At 44.0% G+C, this 16,014-nt stretch overlaps 1 protein-coding gene and 1 long non-coding RNA gene across 2 annotated transcripts in view; one reads left to right on the top strand and one right to left on the bottom strand.

Annotated features, from left to right (window-relative positions):
* Positions 1–8,954, bottom strand: part of LOC127597920 (uncharacterized) — a 20,826-nt gene extending 11,872 nt beyond the window's left edge. The window contains exon 1 of the long non-coding RNA XR_007961807.1: positions 8,841–8,954. This is a non-coding gene — a long non-coding RNA (uncharacterized LOC127597920). The remainder of the gene's footprint in view (positions 1–8,840) is intronic.
* The window catches only part of klf13 (Kruppel-like factor 13), a 21,934-nt gene extending 6,381 nt beyond the window's left edge, over positions 1–15,553 (top strand). The window contains exon 2 of the mRNA XM_052061287.1: positions 10,264–15,553. Coding sequence (XP_051917247.1) covers positions 10,264–10,604 — 341 coding nt within the window. The 3' untranslated portion in view covers positions 10,605–15,553. The remainder of the gene's footprint in view (positions 1–10,263) is intronic.
* The last annotated feature ends 461 nt before the right edge of the window (positions 15,554–16,014 follow it).

Consider the following 16,014-nt stretch of genomic DNA (forward strand, 5'->3'; position numbering starts at 1 on the left):
AGCGAAGAAGACTTTTAGGATATCCATTTGTGTCTTTATCCTATTGCCCATTCAACATGGTCCAAGCAGATGGCTGCCCCACAACTTTACTATTTCTTCACCGATAGTAAATTTGACCTGCATGAAACGTCCCCAGAGTGAATTTTTTTCAACTTCAACTTCTCAATCTCCTTTTGGTAGCGCCCCCCACCCCTCTCCCCCCCTAATTCGAAAGCTTCATTTGAGCCTTGCAGTCATTCCAATGAAGTCAAATACACTTCATGTTTGCTTGAAGTCCGTGCAGCTGGATGTTATGTGTCCTCTGGAAACAAGGTACCATATTAGTTAATCCACTTGATCACAGGGATGTAAATAACCCCAACGTGTAAGCCACTGTCGTGCCTGTTCTAATCATGTGCTGCTTGTATTACTGCACGTTAAAGGACACACAAGGCCGGCGTCACACGTCAATATTTATTTTCTAACCTACATCGAGTTCACGCACTTTATAGCTAACGGGATATTTCTTGGCTAATGTTGGGTCATAAACCCGATTTAGCTTGGATTAAGCGGCCGAGCACGTATGATGGCCACTACTAACACAGAAAGGCCCCCGTCGTTCATTTCCACGGCCACGCCGATTTCAATTGCCCACAGTCTCGTATATTCTTTACGTACTGTAGCACTTGGATGATTCCTATCAAAAGCCACTCTGTTCTTCCCACCCAGCCGCCACTCTCTACAGCCTTCGGGCCGCAAAAGAAAATAGGTGGCGGAGCGTGTTGTGTTGTGGCGGTGAGGACTTACGAGGTGGTGTTCATTACCAGTGGCAGGAAGAAAGGGATTCAGACCTGTGGAACACTGCACACTGTTCAAAAACCAACAAAGCGCTTCTTGGCACGCAAAAGATGGAGAGCGGGGGGTGGGGGGTAGTGGTATATATTCATTGTCATTGCCCTCCATTGATGTAGGTCATTTACTGTATTCAGTTGCATCTGTGGCTAATCTGATTACCGTTTGAATGGATAAGAACTCTAAAGCACAGGGCACCCTGTTAGGCAGTCACGGGGTTCCACCTGTGAGTTTTGCCTTCAGACTTGGTCCGCACTGTTGCATTTGGCTTCCAGACGAAAGCCGTCGAACTCAATGGAGTATTTAGTTTCTTGCAGGGCCGCATATATGCTCATTGTGGGATCTAAGGCGGGTCCCTTTGTTGTGGTAAACCAGAGCGTGTGTTTGCCTGGCACACCGGGGTGTGGCCCTCTGCATAGGGGTGAAGAGAATTTAATGGAAGCATCAATGAAGAAGGCCAAGAAATCGACACGGTAAAAACAAGGAAGTCCTTTGTGTTTTGTGTCATTGACTGGTGATCGGTCCAGGGTTCACCAAACGCAGAGGTGGGCAAACTACGGCCTGTGGGCCAAATTCGGCCTGTTGGTCTTTTTAATCCGGCCCGCCGAAGGTTCGTACACAATTAAGGTTCGATGTCAACGACTGCATTCATTTCATTTGGACTTGTAATGATATTTCATCGCCAGGTGGCACAGTTACTTGAAGTTGCAGAGCATAGGGAGGAAGGGGGAGACGATACGGAAGCCCGCAGTAGTGCCAAGTCAAGCAAATCCCGTTCGATACGATAGAATAATGTACTCTTAAAGCCTGAAAAACGTGCCAAAAAGTGCAAAATGCTGCTTTTTAAATAAAGAAATCCAATTAATATTATGTCGAATTTAGTTCACCCTTTTGATCCGGCCCTCCATAATATTTTCTGGTTCTCATGTGGCCCTATGGAAAAAAATAATTGCCCCCCCATGACCTAACGTCTCGCACAAAAGAGAGCTTGGCTAGGGATCACTTATAGAAAATGGATCGAAGGATGGACGGTTGGGTATTTTGTTTGTAAAGTTGACAACATCGTGGTGAACGGTAGGATTATGTTTCTCCATGTTAGATTTTTGTGCAGCAGCAGTGGGAAGAATCGTAGCAAAAATCTGCCCTGGTGTTACACTGACCTGGCTGACAAAGTGGGGCAGCGACCCCTTGCTATTCACACATATTATTAACTCGTGGTTCTCAACCTGTAGCTGTGCTCAAAGCCCTTGCGAATAGGAAAGTAGTAATCAAGGGCATATGTTGATGTGAAACATATCAACTGAGAAACTGACATCTCTTTGCATGTTGGGGAGGAGCTTCACTAGTAGAGAAGCATAGGGGCAGAGCCCTGCCACGAATTGGCTTTTTGTATGGCAAATGGATGCATGGCAGTCTTCTCCCCGGAAAACTTGGGTGCAGAAGCACTGCTGTCATATCAGTGCCAACCCACTAGTTGGTGATTTCTTGAGATGCTCACCCAGTTAGCGGGTGTGATCTCAAATTACTCCTAATATAATTTCATCTCATTAAGTAGCGCCACGGCATGGGCGTATGTGGCTGCCGGCAGAACTGGTTCCATTGTATTTATTGAGGATGCTGACAAAAGCGGCAGGGTGAATTGTGTAGTGTTTTGCGCAATATTACCTACTCGTGATCGGCCAAACTCTTCAGAACTCATTGGACGGTACTTCATATCACATCTTTTTTTTAACTCATTGATTGTGGTGGTATTTAGAGCCCCCCCCCCCCAAAAAAAATGTGTCGATGCGCCAATATTGGATACGGACCTGACCGTGCTCGCCCTACTGGTGCAGTCCCACCTACCCTTTCCTGGGGAAGCATTCATGCAAGCATGTCCTCCATTTTCAGAACTGTGACGATAAAATGTGTCATTTTCAAAACGTCCTCATTGGGATCCGTTTTCAAAGGTTTGCGCTTGCTGGCTCCAGCATGCTACTGTCATGTGGTAAGCAACCGCATCAAGTCCGTTAAAATGGCGTCGGACAAACTTCTCGCACTTAAATAGCATCGGGTCCAAGGGGAACATTGTGTCTGTCTGCATCTCGTCTTATCGAGCAGTGCTGAGGCCTCTCAGGGTTTAAACGGCTCCGTTGTTCTTCCTGCGGGCTCCTCTAAAGGTTTGCCTCATATGAGCCGTCATGTCAAGACTCCCCATCGGCAAAACGAAGCTGGCTTTGTCCCGCGGGCCCCACCGTTTACGGATAATGTGGCACCCCCTGCCTGCGCCCTGTCTCTGCGGACACACTGCAAACACATAATAATGGTGACGACTGTTTGCATGTCCTTAGTTAACCAGGATTGAAAAGATGAGGAGACTGCAGGTTGTTTCTGCATGCACTCAAGGCGAAAACAGAGTGCCCACTCAAACTAATTGAGGCAAATTTGATGACCTGGTCAATGCAGGCGAGCCATCCCTGCCGCTCCCTTAAGAGTTACGGGGATGAAGTAATGATGCACGGATAAGTGTATGCAGGAATCGGGACGGTCAAACGCAACCTCGCTGCGCGTCTCCAGACTGAATGTCAATATCCCCTGTGCAGTGCGGCCTGAGGGGAAGAACGTTACGGTTAGTACGCGCCTCCCGTCTGATTGAAATGCATTAGAGGAGCGCTTCTCCTGCTGGGAGCCAGGCTGCCGCTATTGTTCACAACCTGACAGCTATAAGGCCCGCAAGTGCCGGCAGTCTATTCACTGGTCTCTCTCAATAACGACAAAAGGATAATAGATCTCCAGGTTTTTAAGAGTCCTCTCCTGAACCGAGTTTAGGTCACACGCACCTGACCCCGCCCTTTGTCGCCGGTGTTTCACACGATGTTACATACAGGGGTACGAGAAAGATAAATACCAAACATAAGGGTCGTGGGATACGGCGGGTAGACATTTTTGTCCCTCAAGGCACTGAAGAACCAACGGGTCATTGTTCGTGGGCAAGTAGTTGGCCGGATCCACTTTGAAAATCGCTGCCCTACTTGTTACAGTTCAGTTTGGTCTTCTATGCCAGCGTCCCCAAACCTTTTTTGCCCCAAATGATCCGCGGACCGGTATAAGTACCGCTGTTCTTTGCCATTCCTCAGTTTGTTTCCACTGCAGGGGTGTGTCGGTGATGTTGTGCCTACCTTGTAAATAGCTGTGATGTCCTGGCAGCGAGACGGCACAGAACTTTCCGCGAAACTCAACCAAAAAAATTCTACTTTTACCTTACAATGCAACACAGAAGATTCAGTTCTCCGGTGGTGCATTACTGGACAGCAATGTGTAGCGCCACTCTGCGCAGGTAACGCACTACTGATCGCCACCGCAATGAAAGTGCCACGATACAGGTCAGATAGTTTGAAAGAGTTTACACTAGAAATACTGAAGAAAAAAAAAAGCTTTGTTCGACTTCTTTGTGGAAACTGTCCATACAGTCCCTAACTATAAAAGTCCCATCATACAGAACCAGTAACAATGATGTTACCACCCCAATATTTCCTCCTCCCCAATATTTATTAATTGCACCTTAGGCTTCATCGTCATCTCTGTTAACGCACGAAGGCGTAGATTTATACCAGCCTGAGCTTTTACTTTTACTTTCCAGACTAGAGGTTCCAGAGGTGTTTGTCTGCTGGCAGAGAGGCAGGCTTGAGCTTATAGTGTGCTGTAAACACGCAACCATATGTCAGAAGTGTGCCATGCGGCGACCACTGGAACTGGTCTCTCATTTGTTGCCATGCTGGTTGACCACTAAAGAGTTGAGGCGAAGTGACGGCTACTCTTAACGGGCATTCAACTAACCAATGCAGTTTCCCCGTCTTTCCGATGTTTGCATGTTAAAGTCCGCGCGGGTTTACTCTGCACCTTGTGTCTTTGTCTGGAATTTGTAGAGGTATTTTCAAGTTATACTGTACACCCCCCCGCCCACCTCTCTCACCCTCCTGTCAGTGGAGTCACGTGTTGCTTTCATGCCCAAGGACACGCCAGGAATGTTATCTGCTTCCATTTGATATGCCGGCGCGTTTTGTTAGAGCAGGTGACCGCGCCGAGTTGTCGCACTGTTGCTCACGTCAAAAAAGTGATTAGATCTCGCCTTCGCTGGGACCGAGCCGGCTTTCACGACTCCGGTTTCACCCTTTCTGCAGAAACCGATGATCCCAAAGTCTTAGGCGTGAATATAAGGAAAGTGGGGGAGGGTCAGAGTTAAGCTGTTTATTTACTGACCCACTGGCCTCAGAGTGAACGCTTGTATAACTACAGTACCTGTGACATAATCACATTGCACGAAGAGCTACTGCCCCCCCCCCCAACCCAAATGCCAGTTCTTGGTAGAAGTACAGTTGTCGTCACATGATGTAACTCCCTTTACGGCTAAATGGGTCACTGTGTTTGTTAGGCAATCCTGTCAGTGCTGCCCAACCGCCCCCCCCCCCCACTCCCTTTACCACCCCGCCCTTTCGAACTGACACATTCTGAGAAAGAGCAACCACACCCTGGATGTGGCAAGCACGCAAGGATGGGACAACAATCCGTGTGTATGTGTGTGTGTCCGATAAGGGAAGCTAGCCGGATCCATTTGGATGTCCTGTATGTATTACAGACCTAAAGATTGTTTATGCTAATGGCATTAGCCCACATGAAAATGTATTCAAGCAACAGGTGGCGTCATGGCTCACACCCAACTCAGCAATTACCCATTCAAAAGCATTTGCAAAAAAAAAAAAGGGCAACTTAATTTGGTTGTCCTATGAAAGGCATGCATCTCCACATTTTTGTACATTTTTACTTTTACCTGGAAGACTAGTTGAAGTCATTTTGGGCTGGTTTCAGATGGGCAACTTACTTTGGACTGTTGTTGAACACACGAAAAAATGAGAGTACGTACTAGTAAGAAGGAAAATGTAGGATTATATGTGGGGGATGGGGGCGGAGTTTGCACTAGCTAGCTAGCTAGCAAGATTTGAATGTCGCTTCACCGCCCCTAACTAACATGCATAAGAAGTAAAACCGATGTTAGCCATGGCTGCTACGTTAGCAATTGGGGTGAAACGATTCAACTGCGCGGCAGAGGATGAATACCTCATCGGTCTCACCTTTTTTTTTGTGATTGGCTGTTTTTCCTCAGGCGTGGTGGTTTCTTAAAAATCAAATTAGAGGTACAGGATTCGGCCAGACAGAGCCGGACAGATTATTTTACTAATGTACTATCATCGGGTCAAAATGATAGTTTTGACAGATACTTTGTTGATCAAAAAGGGATTTTGGGGAAAATTGCACTGACCTCAGCTTTCCCAAATAGTCTATTTAAGCATAAATCTCGGATGAAGAGTCGTAACAATTAAAAAAAAACTTTAATTGTTGTTGTTCTTTTTTTTCACAGAGACTGATTAGTCAACATTTTTGTGTGTGCATGTTTTAGGGCGAAGACATTTAGTGGAGGAGGTGCTGAGTGCTGTTGTTTTTGGATTCTTATAAAGTTGTTAAATCATGGCTTTTTATTTTTTTTATTTAAAAAAATAATTTCTTCCTCAAGAAAAGTTGGTGATTCATTGGGGTAGAGCAATTATTATGGAAGGAGGCCGCTAATTGAGGAAAAAGGGTGTGTGAAGATGCCAAACAAAGTCAGAATTAAGAAATGCTTTCGTTTCCCTTTTTGGAACACATGGACTTGGTTTAGCTTGGCCTCTTTTAAACAGGTGCTATCCAAAACCACCCTAAAAATCCTTGTCTCTGTGCAAACATGGCCCAAGAGGATCGGAACGAGTGAATTTGTCTCGTCACATTCCTTGCAGACACGATGCTGAATAATGGCTGTGTTTGCACCCGACCGTTGCCTTATTTCCACTTAGGATCAAAGCAGCGATGAATCTCCCTTGAGGACTTCCAGGAATAAGTTTCTCTCGTGAAAATCCCACATTATGATATGGAAGTTAAGTTTGGCGTTCGATTTATCCCGAAGCTACTTAGTGTGAAGGTGAAAAAGGGGCAACGTGTCCCATCAATCCCCAGTCGTGACGGAGATCTAAATAATTTGAAGCGTCGCAGCAGGTTGCCGTTGGATACCTGATGCTTCCATCATGGCTGCATCATGGCTTCATAGGACTTGGGGACATCTCAGACAGGCTCTCTGGTGTCTGGTTAAATATTCATGCTGTTGGATCTGTTACACTGGTTACTGAGCCTTAAGCAGCCTGCAGAGCTTAGTGCCACTTTTTTAGCCGCAAATTCCCCCCCTTTTTTTGGGCAGCGCCAGGTGGCCGTGCCGGCTGTTCCTCTTGCTAATAAGGTATAAAATCAGACCATCATGAGGCTCATCAATGAGATTAGGGCCATAAAAGTAACACTCAGCTAGTATGTTTCTGCAGGCTCTGGTTATTTACAGCTTTGAATTCTATCCAGAAGCGACACTCCGGCAATTTGCATTGGCCGTGCTAAACATTTGAATGGAAATCCAGTCATAAATTAACATAGATCCATTTGAGCGTGCAGGAGCCCGAGTGGGAAGGACCCAAGTGGCGTCAAGGAACACAGAGCGGGCTGTCTAGACTTGCTCGGTCTGTCTGCACGTTTTGTTGCAGTATCGTGGGGGCGGCTGGGCGACGGCCTACGAAGCTACTCGCGTACCAACTTCTTGTTTCTTGAGACACGTTGGCATCAGATAGCGTACGAGAAGCGTTTGAATCCGAGTAGCAACTCTTTCCATTGTGGCCTTGGGGGGGAAAACCGCAGAACAAAGAAAGCATTTGGCAGGCTTGCTCTGATGCGCGCATTTGTTGCAGCACCTTTAAACATGGCGAGCGTGTTTACTTTATGATCACAAGACATAGCTGGGGAGTAAAAGTCATGTTTAAAAAAAAAAAATGATGAAAATACTGTGCTCTGTCATACTGCGAGGAACATGTGACCCGTTTTTGCCAAGCCTAAAAAACATGGTGAGGCTGCATTCAGGCTCCATACACAATGTTTCCACATTGTATATAATGGAAGGAAACCACAAGATATATGGTACCATCTGGCTTTGAGTAGATTAGTGTCAAAGCCCACTTTTATTGCCCGATGAAGGCGGGGGCTGGGGGGTGGGGAGGGTGTGATTTTCCCATGCGCCGACTCACAGATAGTTACACACTGGAGAACGGGTGGGGCGACCATTGTGAATGCATCTGGAGAATTCAACGGCGTCGGGGTTAACGGCTGTTTTAAAGGCACTCCACAGCTTTTTCGGTTTTGGATTTTCCTCGAGGGTGCCTGATAGTCACATTTTAACTCCTTCCAAGCCACAGAAAATCCCATTAGAAGAAATATGTTTGTCATCTGTGATCATGATAAAACTAATGTTTGTCAAATAAAATGTCAATTTTTTCAATAAAATATGTCATAATAACCAGAGACCTGCTTATTAAATATATTCATGTCTGCGACAGACAAACCAATCAGATAACAGTAGGCTTACTGTTACTATGGGCTGGTTAGTTTACCAGTAATTCTGATTCTGGTAAAAACAGTTTCAAATATAAATTAAAAAATCCAAAATTCATTCTAAACCCATGAAAAAAAATACATGTATTTTCACTTTGCAGGGACTTTTTAAGATATGTTGGATAGCAATACTAATTTTTTAGGCCCTGGGCAGATTAGATTGACACGGCAACACGTAGATGATCAAATCTGATTGGACAGAAAAATAAATAAAAATCTCACTTCTGCATGCATAGACGAGAAGCAGTGCAGCCAAGAGAAACGCGGTGAAACGAAGAGAATTGACTGATGAGAGTAAATTAATCCAATTTCACGGAATAAAATTCTGGATGTAAATGTAGGTCAATGCTTCTCATAATGCTTTGACCGGCAGAGAAGGCCTTCCTGGGCCTGGCAGCCAAGCACTGGTACAGAAGATATAAACGTTCTAACATTGAGAATCAGCTCCACATTGCAGAATAGGTGTTGCAAAAAAAAAAAAAAAAAAAAAAAAAAAAAACAAAAGAAATGAAACATACCTTTGACGCTTCCAGTTGTGAGGTTTCGGTCATGCTCATGAGATGTCAGAGATGTACCGCAATATGAAAGCATCACGCTCTGCGTCACCATGGTTTGCTATAAGGAGAACCAACTTGTTATTAGGACAATATCACATGTTGAAATCCTCGCAGAGAATTGCGAGGTCAAATTGGAATGACGTCATCCGTCTACCACATGGCCGCAGTCCCACGGCACTGGATGCAGAATTGATTTCAATTCCTCTTTGATGAAGGGATATTGGATTTTCAGGACCAAATTTGAATCACCGCTTCTTTTTCCATCTTATTTATTTATTATGCCATGTTTGATTTTGAATTAAGCTTGTCTGTAGTGAGTGGAGGTGTCTTGAAGAAAAGTCAATTAGTAAATCATTGGATCATCTTGAAAGTACACAAATAATTTGTCTTAAAACAGATTTGCTGTTTAGTAGGAGTCACTCGTATACGCTCATTTTTCATGGCTTCTAAAGGGCACTTGCAAAAGGATGAGGGAGTTTCACACCGTGTAGTCTGGTGGTCGGTCCATGCTTGAAAGTGGCGCTGGATCTTTGCCCAGAGGAGCTTGTAAGTCATGGGTGGAAAAACTCTGCGCGGGCCGGTTATAATGTAAATTATGGCAAAAGTGCAGAATGCTCATTCAGACTTAATTGTTTTTAAGAAAATGGAAGCTATAAAATGTAATGTGGTTGTTTATTATTGCACTTGATACATGCAAACACACCTGAGTTACTGAGATGTGAATGACCCAACTTACAAGTTTTTCGAGATTCAGATTTTTGTTGTTGTTGTGACATGGTTGTTGTGAACTCAATTCACTTCATAATAAGCATCACTTTGGCAAATAGTGAACAGTTCTTAATTGTTTTTTTTTGCCACTCCCAGTTGAAGTTTACTGTCTAACTAAACGTAAAACAAAAAGAATCACACGTCATGTATTTAAAACAACCACACAACCTTACCTGCGGCTAGCTTAATGCTAACATAAGATGAAAAACGCCATTGACACGCTATTAATTAGCATCTCCATAGCGGTTTTAGAACTCTTGAAGCAACAGCTATTTCAACACAAACGGTGGAGCAACATAGGTAGACTGACAATATCATAATACTCACAGGAAAATTTGGTCTTTATAAAAATAACTTAAACTTTATAAAAATAAAGTATCGCAGCTGACGAAGTCACTTGAGAATAATGAGTGAATACTGTACTGACAAACATGGATTCTTCGTCTGTATGAATGTGTTCCTGTGGATTGTAAGCGGGCAGATAGGAAGGAGCAACTGAAATGAATTGAATTAAAGCATGAAATCATAATGCACAAACGGTTTAATGCTGTCACATTTGATTTAATTCTGCTATTGGATCATCCCACTATTAATGTCTGATTTTTGTTTTGTCCAGGAGAGCGTCCGTTCCCTTGTACATGGCCCGACTGCAGTAAGAAGTTCGCCCGCTCCGACGAGTTGGCCCGGCACTACCGTACCCACACGGGAGAAAAGAAGTTTGGTTGCCCACTGTGCGACAAGCGCTTTATGCGAAGCGACCACCTAATGAAGCACGCCAGGCGCCACTCGGATTTCCAGCCCGGCATGCTCAAGAGGCCCCACAGCAGCGGTGTGGGCGGGGTCGGCGGTGGGGTGCCGGGCCACGCCGCGCGTCCCGGCTCCCTCAGCGATTACAGCCGCTCGGACGCCTCCAGCCCCACCCTCAGCCCCGCCCTCAGCCCCGCCAGCTCGCCTTAAACTGAACTTCGCACTTTCCGCCACCGGCGCAGCCGAGGCGCGTGTTCTTTTCATGGTAACACTCGTGTTGTTGCACACTTGTCAGCGGCGATGCCCTTCTTTGCTAATCCTGCGCTTGCTATGGTGTACCCTACTGTACAGAACTGCTTATTGTAGTGCAATGACATGTGTGATCCTAGAAGAAGGTAATGCCTTTCCCAGATGGCAATATTTCCATTCCCGACCATATGTCTTGACTTTTCTTCTAATCGTCTGCGTGCAACAACTCAACATGACTTAGAAGAAAGACAGCAGGAGTCTTAACGTAATGTTTGTCTTTCATTGTTCTTCTTCATTTTGTTGATTGATCCATTTTGTGATGAGAAAGGGCGCACACACACACATCCACACAAACAAACACATGCACTGTTGGGTCAAAAATCATCCAAATTGGGTGGAACAGCTGACACAGCACTGGGTCCAAAAGGGACCCAGCCAGTGTTGGGTTATGAATACCCAGCACATTGGGTTGGGGATTCGATGCAGCATGTTGGGCCAAGATATTGATCCATCAACGATTTAAAAACTACCCATACTGATAGGCTATCAAGAAACCATCCAAATTTTTATGACCAACATTTTCTCAGAAAAAGAAAAAGCAATGTTCCCCTGTCAGGGTTCCCAACTCCCATAGGTTGGCGTTACCCATTGAGCTATGCAGCTGCCTGTAATATTTTCCAAGAATGTTGCATTCATTTTCAGTCAACTTTGTACACAACTCAAAAATGGCGACCACCTACAGCTCTTCAGCCCGCCCAAATTCAATCTTCAACCCAATCTATGGGTCAAAATAATGAACCCGTTCTTTAGTAAAAGTAACCCAATTGGTTTGAAATTCAGTTACCCAGCGAGTGGCTGCGGAAAACAGCCCAGCATTTTTTTTTTAGTGTACACATGCTAAAGAAAACAACAACAAACACCTCAGGATTGAAGACAGTTTCTCTTAACACCACAGGACTTCACACAAAATGCACAATATACTCACTCATCACTTTACTCCGAAGTTCAACCGCTGGTTGGATTTTTCGCCCTGCTCAGGGATGGCCTTGTTAGCTTGAACAAATGGAGAGAAACAGTCGGTCCACACACATACACACAATATGTCTATAGATGTATAATTATACACAGGTGTTTGTGTATGCGTCTGCAAGTGTACAGGTATATACGTATGTATATCAATACAATCCTAGATTGCACTCTTTTCTTTTACGTCGGCTTCACTTTTCCTAAAATAAACAACGTAATTATAAGCCTCCTTATAAAAACGATGCATCAAAGCTGTAACGGAAGCCCCCTCCGGCATTTATCCGTCTTTGCCTTTTTCCACAGAACCAAGCGGAAGACTTTTGCTGCAACCGTGTGCGTTTCGATGTGTCGGCCGCATCCCGCAATCAGATCATTGAAGACGAGACATCTGGTTTAAAATTTTGTCTTGACGGCGACAATAGCCGTTACGGCTCTTGAGACCACCTCCAGGAAATTGGACTGTCAGAGCCGTTTATAAAGAACAGCGGTGCAGAAAAATGTCGGCTTTTAAAGACACTACCCCCGTACTTGCAGCATCTGTCCTCTGGGCAGATATTTATCGCTGCAAACACCCAGGATTGCGTTATAAAAATATGTTTCAAAGCAGCTGTTTAAATAAAAATGGACACAAAAGGGATGACTCGCACAAGCATACCGGGGAGAAAAAAAAAAGTACGAGAGAGTAGAATGGAAGAAGTGAGGCGCAAATGATTTGAGGCCTGCAAAATACGCAGCAAGAAGCGTCATGAAGGCTAGCATGTCGCCCGTCTGGCTCTACCTGTCCCGTTAAGACGTCAAGCTGTCAGCTTTAATGGAACTTGTGGCGGTTAAACACAGTGCAAAGTGTATGTGGAGCTATCTGCGACGTTCAGACGGGAGAAGGCGCCTCCTGATATAACGAGTGAAGTTTATCACAACTTGAGCAGAGGCGGAGACACCCTCGTTTCCTGCTTATGCAAATGACCCAACTTTGCTCACTCATTTTGGTGACAGACTTGAAACTTCATCCAAAGGTATATGTCAAATTATAGATCCCCCGACTGATATTTTTCTGATTCACGATGAGTTACACCAAAGACAAACGGCACAAAAAGACCGGATGTGTTGCAGATAGTTTGTTCAATTTGGCCAAAGAACATCTTGGATATCCTCAATTACATTTTTCTTTTCTAGAATTAGCATTCTAGAGAGATTCAATGTTACTGTGTGCCGGAGAGAAATGATGTCACTTGTGCCATTACTGATATCTACAATTCTGATATCTACCAATCATTTGGAATCTGCGTTGTGAATTGCAGATAGCGATCAGAATTGTAGATATCAAGTTGATTCTCTCCCCGCTTCAAGATTTCTGATATCTACAAATTGGGTAGATACTAAACGCAAAGTACAGTCGCAGATATCTTTAATTCAATTATACCCCCCCCCCCCCCATGCACGTGGATGGCAAAAATGACATCATTTGATCAACATGTCCTTGGCGAATCCGTATGCAGATGCCAAGTTCAGATTTGCTGAGGCATTTTTGGCATTAGAAATCTCGTGTGGTTTCACAACTACTCGGAATTATTTTCCAGATGTCTTGATTCAAAAATAAAACTAACACAAGTTTATCTACGATGGTTCTTGATAGTTAAAATCATTTTCTCATCTCATGCACATTTTTGTCTGACATCGTATATTCTGCTCTAATGAGGTGGATATACAGTACATGTTGATTGTACCTTCTGCCATCTAGTGGAAGAGCAGTGAATTGTTTTGCCTGTCACTATACATCGTTGCGATAGATAGAAGAACAATTTTTTTTGTAGCAAATAAATCACAATTTGCCGACCGATTAAGTGAAATAGGATAATTTCCCGTGGCCCACGCAGATTTCTGCAGTACCCCTTCCATCTCGAGCAAGCAGTGGGACAAATCTTAAACCGTTAAACAGCTGCTTTTGAACGCCTTTGAACAAAAGGAACATATCTTGGTGGTTGTGCCACTCCCGTGAGAAAGTCCACTTATGTGTCGAGACGCACACGATGAGTCGGGCAAAAAATAAAAATAAACTTAAGCAAACGGGCACCGTTTATCCAAACTAGTACGATCTGCATCCTCGTGCTTGGAAATGCAGCCATCCGGATTGCTTTGATCCCATCCCATCGCATCCATCCAGACCGTTGCCATGGCGAGTGATCGTATACTTGCTTCACCCCTCTCCCCCGGCGCCACGCGCATCTTAACAACTCCCGGCAGGTGTACGTCCATGAATGGCGAGCCTTGTTTCCCAGCTCGCCCCCACCCCGGGAGCCATCATTCTTTTCAAAGAAGCAACTCTGTCACATCCCCGGCAAGACAAGACAAAACATCCCTTAGATCAATCCAGCCAGTCCCTTCACTTTTGGTAAGAGAAACCACTGCGGCGAGGTTCAATCCTCTTCAATGCTGTTGAGCGGCTTTTTGTGCAAGTTTGCATGCTTTCTTAATGCCATGAACTGCACAATGACCTGAGGTTCTATGGGATGTATACAGTATGGGGGTAAGGGCATTATTTGTTCTCACTGCTGGTCAGTGTCCACTGAACCCCCCCCCCATTCACCATACTCAAGCCCCACCTGCCTCATTTCTTCACAACATCCTGCCTGAGTGGCAATTTGGGCTCCCTGTGGCCGAAATGAAACAACCCCTTGAAGACACCCAACACACACACACACACGACGACATGTGAAAGAGGAAATGTCCCCATCCACCCTTCCATCCATGTTCTGACTGTACCAAAACTACTTGAACAATTCAACACAAAAGGCTATTGAACACCATTTAGTACATTTTAACTTTTTTTAAAAAAATGACAATAATACACCTTTTTTTCGGAGAGGGGGCTTTTTTTTGTTCAAGTTTCCTTCACCTATGCGTCATTGATGGTTGAATTGTTAAGTTTTTGTTCCAAAAGAGCAGCCATCCACTCACCAGAGAGCCGTTGATGTCAGGATGATGGGCGCTTGCTTCCACGAAGGCTCCCAAAGTCCTCCACGGTCCACGAACAAGGAATGTTTGACTGGTGGACGACAGTTAGTAAATGAAACTTCCTGACCTCTTATGTATATTTATTTCACACGGAATGAAATTAAATGTTGTTTTCTTTCAAATTAAAGACCTTGGGTGTTACCCACAAAATAACAGAACGCTGTTCATGAAAGAAAAACACGGCGGTCACAGACAATAAATTGTAATCATAAATAAAAATAGCAATTAAAATTAAACAATGAAACTCAGACATTGCTTTGAATTGTGGGTCCCAAAAACCCACAAAACAAAACAACTCATGAAACAAAAATTTTGCGATCCAGAGAAAATAATTTGACCATTAGCTCATTTCCAACCAAGGTGTGCCCTCTACTTGGTATCGGAGGAGTGTTGAAACTTGAAATCTGTCCGTCAGTCTATTTAAAGGATGACAAGTAGCCACTGTGCTGTTTGGTGCCATGGTGTGTACCACATTAAAAATGGACCAGAGGAAGCGGAGGAGAGAGTCGTCTCTCAGGAGATTCATTTAGAAAATTATAGACAAACATGTTCAATGTCAAACCATCTCCAAAAAGCTTTTCGTTTGTTTGTTTTTTTTTGGGGGTGGGGGGGTCGACACATGTAGCAGTTAATATTTAGTCCTAATTTATATTAATGATATCTTATGGTGGTTTATCAAAAGTATGTTTTATTTCAGGATCATACGTCTTCAAAACCTTTTTCTTTTTGCTTCTTGTTCATATCGCGCCAAATGCACGGTGTAGCTTCTGCTCGACAAAAAACAAAATAAAAAATAAAACCCGGTGGATTATTTGTTTCTGCTTGAAGCTTTTTATTCTGTAAATAAATGATGAGTTGTGTTTTATGTACGTATGTTAAAAAAAAAATCACATGTCAGGGTCCTTTACTTGCTTTTGATTCCAAGTTGCAAAATGAGCCACACACACACACTCGCCGTCTGTGCTGGTTTAAACATGCAGGATGATGTCAGAATTGAAAAACGATTTCTAATCTTTAAGAAAGGACTTGAACCTGTAAGGTTCCTAATCGCATTGTACTGCTTAATAGTTGACTGCCTATTGTTAAAAAAAAATGCATTCAAATGAACTGATTTTAAGATACCACGTAAACATTTCTGGACTGATGTCAAAGTACAGGGTTGTTAGATGCAACTGTGTGCCAAAATATACATGTTCAAGGGTAAATAGCTACTATTAGACATTGTACAGCTTTTTTTTTAATGCTTTTGTGTCATGTACAGGATTTAATGAAGCAGCAAATGTGCATATTTGATATACCAGGCAAAATATTTTCTGCTTTTAAACCATTTGGT

The sequence above is a fragment of the Hippocampus zosterae genome, chromosome 3, assembly GCF_025434085.1.
Source record: "Hippocampus zosterae strain Florida chromosome 3, ASM2543408v3, whole genome shotgun sequence".
Lineage (NCBI taxonomy): Eukaryota > Metazoa > Chordata > Actinopteri > Syngnathiformes > Syngnathidae > Hippocampus > Hippocampus zosterae.